General features: G+C 35.7%; 1 protein-coding gene across 3 annotated transcripts in view; it reads right to left on the reverse strand.

Annotated features, from left to right (window-relative positions):
• Window positions 1–19,901, reverse strand: part of LOC136039405 (myosin heavy chain, non-muscle-like) — a 186,317-nt gene that overhangs the window by 127,373 nt on the left and 39,043 nt on the right. For 2 of the 3 annotated variants that reach the window (XM_065723124.1, XM_065723123.1), the window contains exon 4: window positions 3,297–3,427. In XM_065723124.1, the coding sequence (XP_065579196.1) occupies window positions 3,297–3,427 (131 nt within the window). Of the gene's footprint in view, window positions 1–3,296; window positions 3,428–5,337; window positions 5,929–19,901 lie in introns of those variants that run through there. The other variant, XM_065723128.1, reaches the window with a different exon arrangement.

Raw genomic sequence — 19,901 nt, forward strand, 5'->3', positions numbered from 1 at the left:
CTTCATTGGAGGGAGTAAGGAGTACAGCTATAAGCAGGATAATGTGGAATGTGTGCACTGTTTTGACCTCAAACAACATGGTGCTGATACGCGTCGTCAGCAGTTGAAGGTATTTTATAAAACAAATTATTACTCAGTGTAATATACACAAATAAGTGATGATATTATACAGTTGACTCATTCTGTTTTTTCAAACGGCTGAGACCTGAGAGCTAAAGTCTATCGAAGATGGACCTAATCCCGGCACATACTTAGGGATGGGGTTTTAGGCCTTCCCCTCCTCTCAAATCACGAATTTTTACTATTTGTCGTTAATAATAATATCATGAAAATCACCACTTTTTAGCCTCCCTCCCCCACGAATCACTTTGTATATGTTTGGTCTAATCCATCCACCATAACCATGTTATAACATTAAAAATATTCAGAATTCCGCGATTTTTCTCAACATGCGCAAAATTTGAACTATCCTTACCTCAAACCCAATTTTATGAAGCATTAAACTTACCCTAAACTGGATAAATTATAAAGTCTGAGAAATATCCCCTCCCCTTCAGTTTTCGCTCTGTGGGGTAAAAGGTTTTAGCTATTTTAATTAGGATTCCATTTATCATTAACAGTCATGGGCGTCAGACTGCTTTAGGCTTATGGCATCAAGCCCAAAATAAATTCAGGGCAAAATTAATCCCCACCCACATGTACAGATAAAAGACGTGCGCACAACAGAACAAAGGTGAAGAAGAAAAATACTGAGGAGGGAGAAAGTGCGTGAATACGTGACAGAAGCAAGAAAGCAAAATTTTGACTGCAAGACGTATAAAACATAAAGCCTACTGCATAAGAGTTTAATTGCAATATCTACTTACAAAATCAAGGACATCATGATGACTCTGCGAATGATAAAAACATGCAGTTAATAACTAATAGCCATGCAATTAATTAGCTAGAAATGAACTATAAACAATCAAACAGTTTGGCATACAACATTAAATGCTGTTCGATATTCTCTATCAGGCACGTACACATTTCGATGGGGGCACGGAGAGGAATTAAGTACATATTGTTTCTATAGGTCTTAGTGCATACCTCCCTGATGTTCTAAGCATTGATTATACGTGCCTCCTATGGATTGGATTATACAGCTTTTAACAAACCCGTTTTGTCATTAAACCAGAAACTTGGAGAGGGTCATTTTTTATGCCTACCTCCTCCTCCCTAGCCCCCATTCCCACCAAGGTTAAGAAAAATCATGAAGAGTGCAAAAAAAAGAGAAGAATGCCAAATAATTCAGTCTTCTTCAATTTTGCCCTTCGAAGATAAGAAAATATTTTAGAAACAAGTTGCCAAGGAGTAGTCTTATTCTTCTTATTTGTTGTTTTACCGACGTTTTATTTTCCAAATTTATGATTGACCGACAGGAAGATGGAATTATGCGAACCAACAGAACAGAAATCTTCAAGTTTTTTCCAAAATATTGAAGCTATCTAAGACTACACTTCATAAGACAGTTTATAGAGAATCAACACGAAAACTGTGGGACCTATTTCCATCTAAAATTCTAGTAGGGTTTATTTACAAAATATCTCATCGCGAAAGTATTAATAAGCACCTCCTTTTTCACAAAACAGATTCAAACTAATCCCATTTGTGGGATTTATAAATCCCATTAAGCTTAATATTAAATCCTAAGCTTTAATATTAAGCTTTAATATTAAATCCTAATCCTAAGCTTAATATTAGCACAGTCTCGGTATATGCAAAATTGTATTAAATAGTAGAAGACACAAAATTAATCTTACGGCAAGGCAAGGGATTGAATCTAAGATTCTAACATTTCTAAAAATTAGAAATAGATACTTGTCTGTCAAGGACCCTAATTTTCAAACCGTTATCACCCCCCCCCACCAGAGAAAATTTGAACTGATACTGAAGAATTTTCACACTATAACATAGATGTGACGTGTCACCGAGTATACGCTTAATTAATCGAATAACTGCAAGATTACAATTAATTATGTGCTTTTCAATTAAATTGCAAACGAATTATAGCCGACTTGTTAAGATAAAAAAATAATTGTGATGTCAATTGCCCGTTTCATGAAAGGAATTTCTCAAATGTGGCGAAGAAGAAAAATAATTGGCGAAGGGTATTGCACTGTAAATCTAGAAAATAAATATTTTAGAAGACTCGGAGGTACCTTTTTTTCTTTATTTAAATCTAGACAGAGAGAAATGAAAAGGAAAATACAACTATTTAGAGCATGATTATTTTAGTGGAGAACTATACAGGAGCAGTAACTATAAGAAGTTGGAAATTTCTAGTCTGGTAAGGTAAATTACTCTTTTTTTAAGGGTAAGTCCGAGTTCTAGTGCTTTTTTAATGGCTAAAACCTATATGAGAGGAAGCTACCACTCCTTCAATACCCCATGTGCCCCTGTAGCCTCTGACGGCATCAGATTAAGATTGAAAGATAGTTATTTGAATCAGAACGGTTGAAAGGTTTAAATAATTCGCCTCAGGGTAGGATATGATCCCCGCAACCCCATGAGCACGGGCCCAAAGGTCCACAAATGTTCAGATACAACTGGGGTTTCAGAGGTCCATTTATAAAAAAAAAGGTGGACACGTTGCATCATAATGAAATCAGAGTCAGGTAGAGCTTTTTAATCAGTTTAATTAGAGGGACCATGACCTCTCAAATATTCCGAACCTCCAGGTTTCTAAATATGTAGGGCTGCCACACAAATACATTGCGGATCTCATAGATAAATGGTGTCGCTTGATTATTATGCATATTTACATCTTTGACCTGATAAGGTCTTCTAATATATTATAATCCAGAACTCAGTTCGGTTGCATTCAATTACAAACTATCACCTGAATAGTATCTGTTCAACGTCAACTGAAATATGGCGAAACAAAAGAACCATTAGTGTAATATTTTTAAATTAAATGAAGGTAAAAATACACTATAAACTCAAAAAAGATTATGTACAGTGTATTACAATAAAACTTTAAAAAAGAGCGGTTTCAAAACATCTCATTTGGGTAAAGTATCATCAAAAACAAGGAGCAAAACCGTTGTCCACTTAATGTCGATGATGACAAAAACAAGTCTAAGGTAAAAAGTTGCTTAATCCATCATCAAACAGTTGCCCCCTATATGAGCGTCATTGTGATGATTTGGACATAAGTTCAGATCACATAAATAAAACCAAATATTATCTGTTTCAGATCCTTCATCGAATTAAGGAGAAGATAGAGAGGATATTAAAAAATTAATGGAAACACATACCGTATGAGATGTTGAAGTGGATTTCGGCTTTGATGCTGCAACATAGGCAAGATACTGAATTACTTTCTTTGTATTTTCCGTCTTGCCAGCTCCAGATTCGCCAGTACAAAGAATGGACTGATCCTCCCTATCTGAAATCATAAAACACAATTTTCAGACTCGTATTTAGAGGACTGGGAAGGAGGAACTGGCAAGCTTGCATTTGACACAAAAATGATAAAACAAAGATGAAACCTGGTTCTACACTAAGCCGTTTTAGGCTTGTACATTTGATCAGATTTATTAGTTTATGGGCGTAGTGGGAAGTCAGAAATCATAAGACTCAATCATAAAATCATAGGAATTTCAAAACGTGGAAAATAACCCACATTCACTTTTAGCTGGAGTAAGGGGAGTGGGCTTTATGCATTATTTCAGAAGCAGAATTCCTTTAAACTCTATTTCTGCTTATGGATAAACCAAAACCAATCTAGGTTTGAGCAATACAATAAGGGCCCTGATTATCCAAAAGGTTTGGGCATGTGGTCCCCTCGAATCCGACTTTTACCACCGAAATTTCTTACACAATTTATATTTTCCGCAAAATTCACTTGTTTCCACTTTTTTTCCACTTTTGGAAAACATCCCCACCCAAAGAAAAATCCCTACGCATATGTCAGGCTGTATATTTAATGTGTATTAGATTTCAAAGCCCGGACGCAATGATCAAACAGTTCGTGTTAACGAACTGTATGTAGTAAGGAGCGACCCGGCTCAATAGTAACCAAAAATCTAAACAACGGAAATTTATAATAATAGTTACATCAAAAGAATCGCATTTTAATGCTTTAAATATGCAAGTTTCATTAAGTTTAGACTTACCCATCAGAAGTTACAAGTCTGAGGAAATTTGCCTTATTTTAGAAAATCGAGGGAAACACCCCTTAAAAGTTATAGAATCTTAACGAAAATCACACCATTAGGTACAGCGTATCAGAGAACCCTACAGTAGAAGTTTCAAGCTCCTATCCATGGAAGACTTCATTTTTCCAATATCCATGGAAGAATTTGTCATGGTGGAAGAAAATTCCATGAAGGGGGCGCAGGATTTTTTAGCATTTATTTAAAAACAACGAAAAAATAAATATGAAAAAGTTTTTTCAACTGAAAGTAAGGAGCAGCATTACATTTAAAACGAACAGAAATTATTACGCATATGAGGGGTTCACCTCTTCCTAATACCTCGCTTTTTACGCTAAAGCAATTTTATTAATTTCAACTATTTAAGCTTTAGTGTAAAGAGCAAGGTATTGACGAGGGGGTGAACCCCTCATACACGTAATAAAAACATACGAATGTAGAAGTTCGTTACGTAAGTTAATTCGTAAGCTACGTATATTTTTTCTAATAAAAACGTTCGTAAAAAATTAAAAGTTCTAATTGCCTTTTTAAATAACCAAAAGATTGGAGGGTAACTAGGCCTACTCTCCCTTTCCTTTTTTTCTCAAAATCATCCGATCAAAACTATGAGAAAGCCATTTAGCTAAAAAATACATTAATATGCAAATTTTATTTTAATTATTCATGTGCGGAAAGCCAAAATCCAAACATGCATTACTTCACAAATGTTCAGAAATTAACTAAAAAAAAAACAAGTTTTTTTTTAACTCAAAGTAAGGAGCGAAATCAAAACTTAAAACGAACAGAGGTTACTTCGTATATGAAAGGGGCTCTTCTCTCCTCAACGCCCCGCTCTTTACGCTAAAGTTTTTCACTGTTTTAAAAAGTAGAGCTGAGAGAAAGAGTTAAAGTTTAGCGTAAAGAGCGGGGCGTTGAGGAGGGAACAGCCCCTCTCATATACGAAGTAATTTCTGTTCGTTTTAAGTTCTAATTTCGCTCCTTACTTTCAGTTGAAAAACAATTGTTTTTTATTTTATTTTATTCTTTAAAAGCGTCCCACAGAAAAATTTTGATTTACTAGTGTCCGTCCAGCTCACTTTAGTGTGTCAATGTCATATAATGAAGCAATTGCTCCCTGAACCCATTTGAGGTCCATTCATACCTGAAAACCCGGATTATCTAAAAAGTTTCGGTACTTACGTGTTACAGCGACCACACTTAAGAAGTGAAGTTAGGTTAATCCTAATAAAATATGCCAAAATACGATGAAAACATAATACTTAAGAAACAAAATTATGGAAACTACAACAGAGAATTATGGAAGGCAGCCGCCCAGACCGCACTTTATTGAATATCTAACCTAACCAACTCTTTATATTAGATATTTAATTGAAATATGTAGCTGCATAGGAGTTTATCTCACTGATACTAAGCTAATTATCTCCAAATGCAGATAGAGAAACCATTTTTTTTAGTCAGATCAAGAACATAGTCTGGTCACTATAACACCCGAGTACTGATTTTCCTTTGGGTTGTTTCAAGATTATAAAGCTAGTAGGACAGTCGTACATTTTTGTCACTGTTGCCAACTTGAACCATGAAAGTTATTACGTAAAACTAACTAAAAAAACAACTTCAAACACTTTTCGTGCAACTTTTCAATCCACTAACAATATGTTGCGTCCAACAAATAGCAACACCTTCAAAGGAAAGCTACAACTCCGTAAGCTGTTTGGTGTCATATCCTTAGCCGATTTTATGCTGATTCTCGATTTTTTTTTTTTTTTTTTTTTTTTTTTTTTTTTTTTTGAAGCTCGCTACCACCAGTAAATGTATACTTCACGTATAGGTCTTTTTCATTAGAATTAAATTGTAAATTTTCCTGAATTAATTTCTCTCACTGTCCTTAGTACTTTAAAACTAAGCTTTCAATTAAAATCAGAATTGTACACAGTAAACTTTACGCTAAAGTTTGACTCTTTCTCTTAACTCTACTTTCTAAAACAATAAGAAACTTTAGCGTAAAGAGCGGGGCGTTGAGGAGGAAGCAGGCCTTTCATATACAAAGTAATTCCTGTTCCTTTTAAGTTTTAACGCCGCTCCTTACTTTCCGATCCAAAAAGTTGTTTTTTTTTTATTTAATTTCTGAACGTTTTTGAATCAATGCATGTTTGGATTTTGGCTCTCCGCAGATGCATAATTAAAACGAAATATGCATATTTATTTTTTTGGCTAAATGACTTTCTCATGGTTTTGAGAAAAAAGGAGCGGGGGAGGAGGCCTAGTTGCCCTCCAATTTTTTGGTTACTTAAAAAGGCAACTAGAACTTCCAAATTTTTACGAATGTTTTTATTAGTAAAAGATATACGTAACTTATAAATTAGCTTACGTACCGAATTATTGTATTCTCATGTTTTTATTACATACACGAGGGAGTTCACGCCCTCGTCAGTACCTCGCTCTTTACACTAAAGCTTAAATTTTGTCCCAATTCATTAAGATTGACCTTTGAATCACAAAAGCCGTAGAATAAATAGTTAAAATTACTAAAAGTACTTTAGCGTAAAGAGCGAGGTATTAGGAGGAGGTGAGCTCCTCATATGCGTAATAATTTCTGTTTGTTTAAAGTTTTAATGCTGCTTCTTACTTCCAGTTGAAAAAAACTTTTTCATATCTATTTTTTCATTATTTTTTTTTAAATAATGCTAGAAAGTCCTGTGTTCTCTTCATGGAAATTTTCTTCCCCTATGAAAAATTCCTCGATGGAAAGTTCCCCCAGCACATCCCCCTCTTCTCAGCCCCTCTCTCCAACTAAATATCCCCCTGAAAACGTCTGTACACTTCCCAATAACCATTACTATATGTAAGCACTGGTCAAAGTTTGTAACTTGTAGCACCTCCCACGGGGACTGTGGGGGAGTAAGTCGTCCCCAAAGACATAGTTATAAGGTTTTCCGACTACGCTGAATACAATGGCTATCGCAGAATTTTGATCTGTTGACTTTCGGAAAATAATTAGCGTGGAAGGGGGCCTAGGTGTCCTCCAATTTTTTGGTCACTTAAAAAGGGCACTAGAACTTTTCATTTCCATTAGAATGAGCCCTCTTGCAACATTCTAGGACTATTGGGTCGATACGATTACCCCTGGGAAAAAAAACAACAAAAAAACAAATAAACACGCATCCGTGATCTGCCTTCTGGCAAAAAATAAAAATTCCACATTTTTGTAGATAGGAGCTTGAAACTTCGTCAATAGGGTTATCTGATACGCTGAATCTGATGGTGTGATTTTCGTTAGAACTCTGTGACTTTTAGGGGGTGTTTCCCCCTATTTTCTAAAATAAGACGAATTTTCTCAGGCTCGTAACTTTTGATGAGTAGGAATAAACTTGATGAAACTAACATATTTAAAATCAGCATTAAAATATGATTCTTTTGATGTAGCTATTGGTATCAAAATACCATTTTTTAGAGTTTTGGTTACTATTCAGCCGGGTTCGTTACCACGAACTGTTTGATTATCTTTTAGAGTTTTGAAGTACTAAGGACAGTGAAAGCAAAATAATTCAGAAAAATTGACAATTTAATTCCAAGAAAAAAGATACGTCAAATTCAAAATTAAAAATCTGCTTTAATTCTAATGAAAAAGACCTACATATGCAATTATTCAGTTGTTGGTCGTAGCGAGCGTCAAATAAAAAAAAAGTAAAAAATACCAAATGTGAGTGAAAATCACCATAAATAAGCAAAAAATATGTCACCAAACATGTACCCGTGATCTTTCTTCTAAGAAAAATTAACAAAATTCCACACTTTTGTAGATAAGAGCTTGAAACCTATATAGCAGGGTTTTCTGATATGCTGAATCTGATGGTGCGATTCATTAATATGGCTTAATTTTTGGAGCGTATTTTACCCTTTTTGAAAACCAAGTAAATTTTCTTAGGGTCGTTGCTTCTTATTGGTAACCTTATACTCAATGAGTTCTATATATTTCGAACCAGCATTAAAAGCCAATCAATTTAATGTATCTACTGCTATCAAAACTTCGGTTTTCCAGAGTTTTGTTACTATTAGGCCGACTCACTCATTACTTACAGGACGTTACCACAAACTATTTGATATGACCAACAGAATAATTTTTACAAGTAACAATCGTGTTTGTTCTTCGGCTAACTAAAAGACTTCAATTTTTAAGTGAGCTCATTAATTATTCTGTATACAGTATGGAGAAATTATAGGTTGAACAATATAACTTTTATCTTCAACAAACAAAGGAAAATTTATTACTTAATTTCATAGTTGGTACATATCCATAACATATTCATTAAATCGTTGAATGGAGACGATTTAAGAATGTTTTATTTGGAATTATCTGTCTAAATATTTGGATTTCCAATTTTGATTTATTAAAGCTAACTGAAATAGAAAGCTATTTTTGTTTCTAAAAACACGAACGTCCCAAAAAATGAAGAAAAAAATAGAAAAAGCAAAAGGACGAACAGCAACGATTATAATTTTCAGGCACTGAATAAGGGAAATAACGCAGATATTTCGACAAGACCAATCCGTCCGAGATTCCACCCACTTTCCACTGCCTGGTGTAGATCTCAGATACCTCAGAGTGCCGCCACGTATGGCAGAGTCTCCAAAAAGGTTGGCACAGTTCCACCGTGTTTGGCAGACTTCCGTCGGGCTTGGCACGCGCCTCCTCGTGTACGTGATTTCTGAAAAGTTGGCAGCCCCTGAAACCGTTTCCAGCACTACATATATACTATTTAAAAAATATGTATGTCCTTAAGAAATCTCCTTAACGAAAGCGAACAGGTAACTTAATCAAGACAACAATGAATCTTCTACTATTATTACCAACAGCTCGCTGTATCACCAAGCTACCTGAGACCAACACCAGCTAGCCGCAATTCTCCATATATCCAAAACGTCCCTCTTTACACACTCCCAAGAAGTTCAAATTTTCAGCTTTTTGTTTGCCCCTAGATAGATGGCCATAAAGGACAATCTGTAATCCTTTATCTGCAAAAATATGTCCTAGCCATCTCCACCTTTCTCTCGTTATGGCCATAGGAAGCAGGATATGAATCATATTTTTTACACAGCTTACTATTTGAAATACGGTGAGTCAAATAGATACTCAAAAGAATCCGTAGATAAATCATCTGAAAAACATCTAATAAATCCTCCTCCGTCTCCACAAGCACTCACGTTCCAGAACCAGAATTGACCACTCTCATCCCTGTAGCTTCTAATATTCTAATCTTGGTTTGCAAACTTATCTTCCTGTTCTTCCAAACTTTTTTTAACGGTAAAAAACGCCCTGGGCTTCTACTTTTAGCATTTTCACTACATCCACCCTTTTTACTAATAATACTAACCAGGTAAAGCGAAGCTCAGTTGACTGATCGTCTCGCTATTCAGCATCACCTTTTAACCTATATTTATTCCTAGTCTAAGCAACTACCTTCAAGCTAATAGAAAACTAATTTTTAAACCTATTCTTGCACCCTGAGCCCTCAAAATGTGTTCTTTAGGACAAAGTCCATCAAATGATTAATAAAAATAGATATAGAATACAATCCTACTTCGCTCTTGATTCAATGCGACACCAGCTACTAAACTCATTTCCTACCTTAACCAAAGCAATGTTGTTCTCGTACAAAGCCCTAACCAATTCAATGCATTCATCTAATATACCATACAAAGATGAGACCTTCACTATAACCATTCTACCGGTGAAATTAAAACGCTTGTTCAAGATCTAAAAAACTGACGACTTAAGGGTTCTGATGACTCAATTATTAACCTGACAGTGAAAATTTGGTCAACACATCCTCTTCCTTTCCTAAAACCACACTGCTCTTCTCTTAAAAATTTATCTATTGCATATTTAAGTCTAAAAAGTATCATCACACTAAGAAAATTGCTCCCTAAAGAACTAGGATAATATCTCTATAATTACCACACTCAATCTTTATGACCTTTCTTGTAAAGGGGTTTAATTAGAGTTATCCTAAAATCGCGCTAGGACACTGCCACTTTTTCAAAAGTTATATTCATTATCTTCAGTAATTTATCCCTAACTTCAAAACTATCATATTTTAAAAACTCATTTATCATACTATCGACACATGAAGCCTTATTATTTGTTAATCCTTTAGTAGTGTCTTTAACTCTTCCTTGCAAAAATAAATCTTACTTACCTTTATTAACAAATTGTCACAATTTTTTCCATTATTTTCTATATCATTTCCTGTAACCTAATAACGGTTTAAAACATTCTTAAACCGTTCTGTCCATCTCTAACACTTGCCTTATCACTAATTAAGGCCCCGTTCCTATTTAACAGGGCCAAGTCCAGACTGAGTGACTGACTAATGCCTCTTAATTTTTCATTCTTTTCAGTATCATTTTTATTATTTTCTATATCATTTCCTGTAACCAAATAACGGTTTAAAACATTCTCAAACTGTTCTGTCCACCAACACTTCCCTTATCACTAATCAAGGCCCCGCTCCTATTTAACAGGGTCAAGTCCAGACTGAGTGACTGACTACTGTCTCTCAGTTTTTAAAATGCCAATACAATACTTTACTATTATAAAATATTTGTCGTGGCAATACAAAGCGAACAAGCAGACAGGCTGTGTATGCAGCCATGGACAGAATTTATGCCCACCCCAATTTTCGAGTAGTCGAATCGTGCTTTCATTTTCGCCACTTTTTCACTTTCAATAAGGCTACTTCCAAAAGTTTTTTTTTTTTTTATTGTTTTTAGTTAAAACCTTTGCTGAAAATCCTCGTTGTTTTATGTTTTCGTTTTTATTTTTATTTTTCGTACGTTATGTATAGCCTGTCTCAGAACCTATAAAAAATAATATAAAATCTGACCATCTAATATTTTGTTATGGAAGACTATTTTGCCATATCCTTACAGTTCCTTTTTCCGGTTAATTCGGAAAAAATAGAAAAAAAGAAGTATTTTTAACTTATGAGCGGGTGATGGGATCTTGATGAAATTTGATGTTTGGAATGATATTGTGTCTCAGAGCTCTTATTTTAAATCCCGACCGGATCTGATGACATTGGGGGGAGTTGGAGGGGGAACCTAAAATCTTGGAAAAGACTTAGAGTGGAGGGATCGGGATGAAACTTAATGGGAAAAATAAGCACAAGTCCCAGATACATGATTGATATAATCGGAACGGATCCGCTCTCTTTGGGGTAGTTGGGGGGGGGATAATTCTGAAAAATTAGAAAAAATGAGGTATTTTTAACTTGCGAACAGGTGATCGGATCTCAATGAAATTTGACGTTTAGAAGGAGATCGTGTCTTAGAGCTCTTATTTTAAATCCCGACCGGATCTGGTGACATTGTGGGGGATTTGGGAGGGGGAAACCTAAAACTTGGAAAACACTTAGAGTGGAGGGATCGGGATGAAACTTGGTGGGAAAAATAAACACAAGTCCTAGATACATGATTGACATAAACGGAACGGATCCACTCTCTTTGGGGTAGTTGGGGGGGGGGGGGGGGTATTTCTGAAAAATTAGAAAAAATGAGGTATTTTTAACTTACGAACCGGTGATCGGACCTCAATGAAATTTGATATTTAGAAGGATATCGTGTCTCAGAGCTCTTATTTTAAATCCCGACCGGATTTGGCGACAATGGGGGGGGGAGTTGGGAGGGGGAAACCTAAAACTTGGAAAACACTTAGAGTGGAGGGATCGGGATGAAACTTGGTGGGAAAAATAAGCACAAGTCCTTGACACATGATTGACATAACCGGAACGGATCCGCTCTCTTTGGGGTAGTTGGGGGAGGGGTTAATTCTGAAAAATTAGAAAAAATGAGGTATTTTTAACTTAAGAACGGGTGATCGGATCTCAATGAAATTTGATATTTAGAAGGATATCGTGTCTCAAAGCTCTTATTTTAAATCCTGACCGGATCTGGTGACATTGGGGGAAGTTTGGGGTGGGGAACCTAAAATCATGGAAAACGCTTAGATTGGAGGGATCGGGATGAAACTTGGTGGGAAAAATAAGCAGAAGTCTTACATACGTGATTTACATAATTGGAACAGATCCGCTATATTGGGGGGGATTAATTCTGAAAATTAAAAAAAAATACGTATTTTTAACATACGAAGGAGTGATCGGATCTTCATTGAACTTCATATTTAGAAGGACCTCGTAACTCAGATCTCTTATTTCAAATCTCAACCGGATCAAGTGTAATTGGGGGGGGGCAGTCGGGGGGACCGGAAATCATAGAAAATACTTCAAGTGGTGAGATCAGGATGAAACTGGATGGGAAGAATAGAAACCTGTCTATGATACCTGACTGACATAACCGGACCGGATCGGCTCTCTCTGGTGGAATTGGGGGGGGGGTAATTTTGAAAGTTGAGGTATTTGTAACTTACGAAAGGGTAACCAGATCTTAATGAAATTTGATATTTAGAAGGATCTTGTGCTTTAAAGTTCTAATTTTAAATTCCAACCAGATCCTGTGACATTGTGGGGAGTTGGAGGGGGAAACCAGAATTCTTGGAAAACGTGAAAATTGGGATATTTTTATCTTACGAATAGATGATCGTATCTTAATGAAATTTGATTTTTAGAAGGAATTCATGTCTCAGAGCTCTTATTTCAAATCAAGACCAGATCTTTTGACATTGGGGGAGTTGGAGGGGAAAATCTTGGAAAAACACTTGGAGTGGAGGAATCGGGATGAAGCTTGGTGGATAGAATAAACAAATGTCATTGATACGTGACTGACAGAATCGTACTGGATTCGCTCTCTTTGGAGGAGTTGGGGGAGGGGTTCAGTTATTTGGCGAGTTTGGTGCTTCTGGACGTGCTAGGACGATTAAAATTGGTAGGCGTGTCAGGGAGCTGCACAATTTGACTTGATAAAGTCGTTGTCCCAGATTCGACCATCTGGGGGGCTAAAGCGAGAGGAAAAATTAGAAAAAAATAGGTATTTTTAACATATGAGTGGGTGATCGGATCTTAATGAATTTTGATATTTTGATCCGCTCTCTTTGGGGTAGTTGGGGGGGGGGGGATAATTCTGAAAAATTAGAAAAAATGAGGTATTTTTAACTTACGAACGGGTGATCGCCTCAATGAAATTTGACGTTTAGAAGGAGATCGTGTCTTAGAGCTCTTATTTTAAATCCCGACCGGATCTGGTGACATTGTGGGGGATTTGGGAGGGGGAAACCTAAAACTTGGAAAACACTTAGAGTGGAGGGATCGGGATGAAACTTGGTGGGAAAAATAAACACAAGTCCTAGATACATGACTGACATAGACGGAACGGATCCACTCTCTTTGGGGTAGTTGGGGGGGGGGGTTATTTCTGAAAAATTAGAAAAAATGAGGTATTTTTAACTTACGAACGGGTGATCGGATCTCAATGAAATTTGATATTTAGAAGGACATCGTGACTCAGAGCTCTTATTTTAAATCCTGACCGGCATTAAGCCTCTTATTCTCCTTTTTAAATCAATATATTGATTCATAGAATTTGGTTAGAGCTCATCCCATTTGATCTCTTGGCTCTTAGCTCTTCTCGCCTCGTCACAAGTGCCATATGAGCTCTTAGCTCTTGTTTTATTTTGAGCAGACTACCTTTTGATTTTTCCCCGCCGAGGATTCTTAAATATACAAAAGTAAATATAAACAAAAAATAATAGAAACCAGAAACCTTTAGGATGGGGTAGTCAGAAAAATTCGTCCGTAGAATAAAATGGTGGCCATAAATTTAACATTTCCCTTAATCGGTTTATAATGGAAATGTTAGGTTTATGTAGCAGCTGAAATATTGCGAGAAATATTTCAGCAATAGCTAAAATATTTTAGACGATAAACTTCAATGCAAAATATAATTCAAGCGTTTTCTCCCTTTCTCTCTGAAAGCTGCAAATGTTACCAAAGAATACTCTGTGTTCCTTTATAACAGATATTTCAAGCAGTTTTTCACCTATATTCTTGGCTAAAAGACTTGAGAATGACCTCAAATTACGAACCACTTCTATGCACAGAGAATAATTGTCCCTTAAAGACAACTCGACGCCACCAATTAAAGCTGAACATTTCCTCTACATTTTCGTGGCTCTAAACTGAAATGTCATCCAATTTCCAACCCCTGGTGTGGATCTCAGAGCGTCTCGTTTGCCACACAATTCCACCATAAGTGGCACAGTTCCCCCAACAATTGACACGTTTTTACCAAGCTTGGCACGCCCCACTCGGTGTATAAAATTTTTGACAGTTGGAACACCATCACTCTAAAAAGTGTCTCTAATAAATACAAATAATTGGCTTCTGCAACGCAGTCCCTGTGGTGGCGCGTAATCAACAAATAATCCTCGTGGCATGTAACTATTGTGCTACCCAAAAACAAACAGTTTAGCATACCGTTACCGTATTCGTTACCTGCACTAAAAAAAAAGAAATAAACAACGAGTTTCGAAGTCTTCCCATAGACATGAAGAATTAATGCAAGATCAGTACTTATGGCGGCTTAAACAGATGACGCATATTCTTTTAAGGATCTATCCAATACATATTCATGAGTTCGTCGTCACACTCTGTATGATATACAACAAAAGAAAAGGATAGCCTTTGGGTAATAATTCCTAACGCAACAATACCCTGATCAACGAACAAAAATCCAACTCAAATACTAAGAAAAAAGCAACGATTCATATAGCAAGATCATGTGGTTGCATACCTGTATGCAAGAAAATTTCACTCAATAGACTGTCCAAGTGCCCAGCCTCTCAATTGAAATTTTTATAAAAACACGATGGAAAATGGATATTAGGAAATACGAAAGCGGCGTTTAAATCGCCAGTTTCAGTTACGTGTGCACCAATATAAAGGGGTAAATACATATTCGAAAAAATACACCTACTTAACAGGTTGGAAATGAGCCCCTTGGTGACTCGTAAGTAACCTCCCATTGGCCAAGCACAACGTTTTATGTGCCTCCTAATTGAATAGTCCCCCAATTTCTTTTCGGAACAAAAGCCTGTTCATTTTGCCAAAAGAAAAGACATATAACCCCGAGCTAAAAGAAAAAAAAACATGAAAAGCCAACAAAGAAAGTGTAAAAGGAACTTCAAGTACACCCGAACAAAAACATCTTTATGTTCGTCTTATATAGACTGCCGAAGATCAATAATTATTACAAACAAAATTTTCCACCGGCCAGAATAGGGACTTATTTATCAATATCGATTACCAATCGATACTTATTCACCAATATCGATTACAAATCGATACTTATTTATCAATATCGATTTACCAATACCGATTGGTTATTTATTTATCAATGATGGAGGGTGACCAGAAGAGAGCGGGCCCCATGCACGTTTGTTGTGGTTGTGATGTTCCCAACATTCAGTCACTAATCACCCTATTTTTGAAGGATGTGACAGATATCAATAAAGCTCCAAATATGCTGTGACAAACACTTAGAAAACAAACTTTTTGAAGGAAATGAAGGACAATTTCGTGCGTCGCTTTGAATGTGAGAAGTACCCCAATATAGCAGGATGCATAAATGGATGAAGCATTGAGAGAAAGTATATGATTTAGTAGAACCCCAATGTAATGGCTGGAAACAGTGTTAGCTACTTAGGATTTCCAGGGAAATCTTTAGCTGAGCTTGTCGAGAGATTGAGAGATTGAACCCTGGATATTCTAGGATATAATGCAAGCAAGCGGAGGGTAGCCTACTAGTAACGGATGTTTATAGAACTCTCATATTATTATTAGCGACATAATTTTTAACTGGAGACATAAGAGCTGTGTGATTGGTTAATAATTTATCTATGATATAGGGTAACCAAAAGCAAGCAAGTCTCATTCATGTTTGATGTGATATTTTCTATGTTCACTCACTAATTAGCCTATTTCCAATGGATATGGTGGAAGTATTACATATCAACACAACTAGACAAGACAGGGACAAGGGGCTCTCAATGAAAAGTACAAGATTATTGAAAAACAATTAATGGGCATAGACAGTAGGTAGGCCTAAAACAAACATAATAGGAGAAAGTATTGTTTTTCCTTTAATTCGGTTGTATCGACTCGTGACACTTCAAGATAGGTCAAACCTTGTTGTTCCCCGACCAGCATTAAGCTTTCTATTGTAGGTAACCAAGGATATCCTATCAGGACAACACATCTTCAAAGAAAAATTTGGTTATATCGATTCTTAGCGTCAAAATAATATTATTTTTTTGCAGATCTTCTTAAAAAAATTTAGGACTCGAAAACAGGGCCATCGGAGCCTCATTAATACTATGAATAAAGAAAACAAATCTAACTTCGACTTCCATTTATTTAAACAAACTAGCATTTACAACAACCCCCTATAATTTCTAATAGCAAGAGTGAGATTTGCCCTTTATGAAAAGGATTTGTATTTCAAATAGTGGAATTTTTATTTGTCATAACATTAACAACAACAAAATAATATCACAAAACGAATCGAGTTTACAAATAAGAGCTACGGAAAATAGGAGTGAAGCTATCCTCCTCCCCCCCCCCCCGTCGAACGTTCTGAACTGCTTAAGTATCATTCGCGTGTTACTGTAAAATTTTGAACAGTGTGGTTTTATTTGTTGAAAATTCGGCAACAACAAACAAAGAATACCGGAATAATAGACCAATCAAGGTTGTAGGGACGAACTAATAAGAGTAGATGATGCTTAAACTAAAAATACATAAATTATCAGTAATTTTTTATGTTAAAATAATAAAACGAGAAATTGTTAAAAATACATTATATTTTCCATAATGAGACCTTGTACCTTTGGAAGTTCTACGGGAGGGTAGCTCTACCCTCATTTCAGACATTTTTTTAAACATGAATAAATAACTAAATAGTAATTTGTGGATGACATAGGAAGCTACTGATGATTATTTTTGCTTATTCTGAATCAAAATTCCGAGAGAGATTTCTTATCTCTTTAAAAAAATTCACTGTAATACGTAAAGTGTATCTTTTATTTACTTTTATTTGCTCTACTCATATTTGTGGTAATTTCAGTTCGTTTCAAGTTTGACTTGATTATTCATTCTGATTTCTTTCCCTTTTAGGATCCATCTATTCATCAATGAAGAAATGTTTGGTATATTTACGCTCGGTGTGATTATTCGTTTCAATTTCAACCCACTTAGGGGTTCAGCCTTTTATCTATAGTAATTTACTTTGGCCTCAGAGAATGTTAGTGGGCATTTAATGCTGTTACTTCTGAAGAAATTTGAACAGTAATTGTTCATAGTTCTTTAAAGGCAGACCCTTCCTATAATTTCTACAGATTGTTGCCATTTACCATATGATATTATATTTTTTTCATACAATTAATTTTTTATATTTTTTTTTGTAATGCTCTCCAGCACCTCGTCCAAAAAAGCCCCCTTCTGGATATCCTGGAGATACAACAACACATCAAAAACAGAAAATTTTATTATCAGTGAACATTATAGTGGAAACACAAGTCTTGAGGTTTCACGGGGAAGGACCTGGAGGCCTCTATACTAAAATGATTCAGTACTCTCATCTATAAATTAACAAAGCGGGAATAAAGTCACGCTAAGCATTTTATACCGCTGAAGATGTTCGTGATCTATTTGCGTTAATCAGAAGTTTTTTCTTTCAACTTCAAGCTCAGGTTTAATAAGCTATTAATAACTAGCGACAGACAGCAAATATAAATTACACATGGTGTTCTAGCAATTTTCATCTCGACTTTTGACCTCCATCAAAGAATGCAGAAACATTTTTTCTGCCAAAAGAAAAAAAAATTGGAGAACAACATTATGAATAACATAGAACAACACTATCTTTGTATGGTTTACGGTGTTAGCAATAACGATAGCCCCTAACGTCGGCATTTGTGTTTCCCCAGATGAGGTACTGTTAAAACAGTTCATTTCTGTGGATTCCTTCATCTCGGATAGGGTTACAGGAGGCACTTGGTAATCATATTCACCTTTTTTGCATTCATTTTTACAATTTTCCGAAAAAAAATGAAAGTCATTTGGTACGAGCGTCGTGGGCATACACATACCCTAACTTAATTTATAAAGAAAAAAATCGACACCATAGCGTTCAAATGGATTAGTGTTGAGAACAGAACGCATCGGAAACTACCAAAATCATTTTACCAACAGCCCAAGCCAAGTCTCATTCTAAAAATGAAAATTAGTCAAAGAGATAAAGCCAAAGATTATTAACAATCAAACAAATTGACACGAGAGAGGACAAGTTTCATTAGAAAACGACTCCTCCTTTTCTTTTTGTCTAAAAGGAAAACCATGTGTTAAGAGAGACAAAGATTTGAAGTCAATTTCGGGAATTAATTTAAAATAAATTTAAAATTAAAATTAATAAAATAATTTAAAAAAGAACAGCTTTTTTCAAATGACAGTAAAGAGTCTTTAAAACTTAAAACATGCAGCAACTACTCTGTATATGAGGGGAGCTCTTTAAGCTAAAGTTTTATAGTGCTATGCTGAAAACATTTATGAGTGTTGTGCTTAGCAATACTGCCTAAAACGTTGGGACAAAATCCGAAATATTTCGTGATGAGCTGGGGGGTTGAGGAGGAGGCAGCCACCCTCATACACAAAATAATCCATGTTCATCATGAGGCGCTGTCGATGTTTCTATAAGGAAAAAACAATATCAAGGGTGACGAAGTTAGAAGATTTTGGCATAAAAACACACTTTTCCAGGGTTCGGGCATACTCCCCTGCCCATAAGAAAATCCACCTCAGCCCCCCCCATAATAGCTAAAGAAAATGTATAAACAACTGCACATCATTTTACTAAGTCTGAAATGGATCAACTGATTCGATACAATCACCATTGGAAAAAAAATGTGCAATGTATAAACAACTGCAAATCACTTTACTAAGTCTGAATGGAAGTCCAATGATTCGATACAATCACCATTGGAAAAAAAAAAACATATCTGCGTGATCATTCTTCTCGGAAAAATACAAAATCTTATGTTCTTGTTGATAGGGACTTAAAATCTCTGCGAAAGGGTCATCTGATATCCTAAATTCAGTGGTGAAATTTTCTTCAAGATCACTCGCCTTTTTAGGGGTATTTTATGCCTTTTTTTTAAATCAGACAAATTTTGTCATTATATAATATCATTAATGATTAATACCTGTTACTAGTTGTCAATTTTTACTATTAACATTCATTATTATCTATGATATTTATTCTCATATTTGGAATAACATTTTTTAAGTCTGCAAAGTAAATCAAGACCCTTTTCAAAGTAAATCAAACTACTACTACTACTAATAATAATAATAACTCCTCCTCCAACCTAATCTATTCAAGGCCTCCCTCTTTACACCCTCCCAGGAAGCTCTCATTTCCTTTAAATCTTTATTTATGACATCCTCCCAGTCTAGACAAGGAGGACCTGCTTTCCGTGTATCCCCAGACCGTAGGCCAAAAATGACAATCTTTGGCAATCTGTCATCCTTCATCCGCAGAACGTGGCCCAGCCATCTCAACCTTTCTTTCATTACAGCCCTAGAAACCAGCAAGTAAATACCAACTCGTGCGAATAGTAACCGAAACTCTAAAAGAAGGAGTTTTGACAACGATATACAGGTTGAAAAAATCGTCTTTTTATGGTGATTTTAAATTTAA

This window comes from Artemia franciscana, chromosome 19 (genome assembly GCF_032884065.1).
Source record: "Artemia franciscana chromosome 19, ASM3288406v1, whole genome shotgun sequence".
NCBI classification, from domain to species: domain Eukaryota; kingdom Metazoa; phylum Arthropoda; class Branchiopoda; order Anostraca; family Artemiidae; genus Artemia; species Artemia franciscana.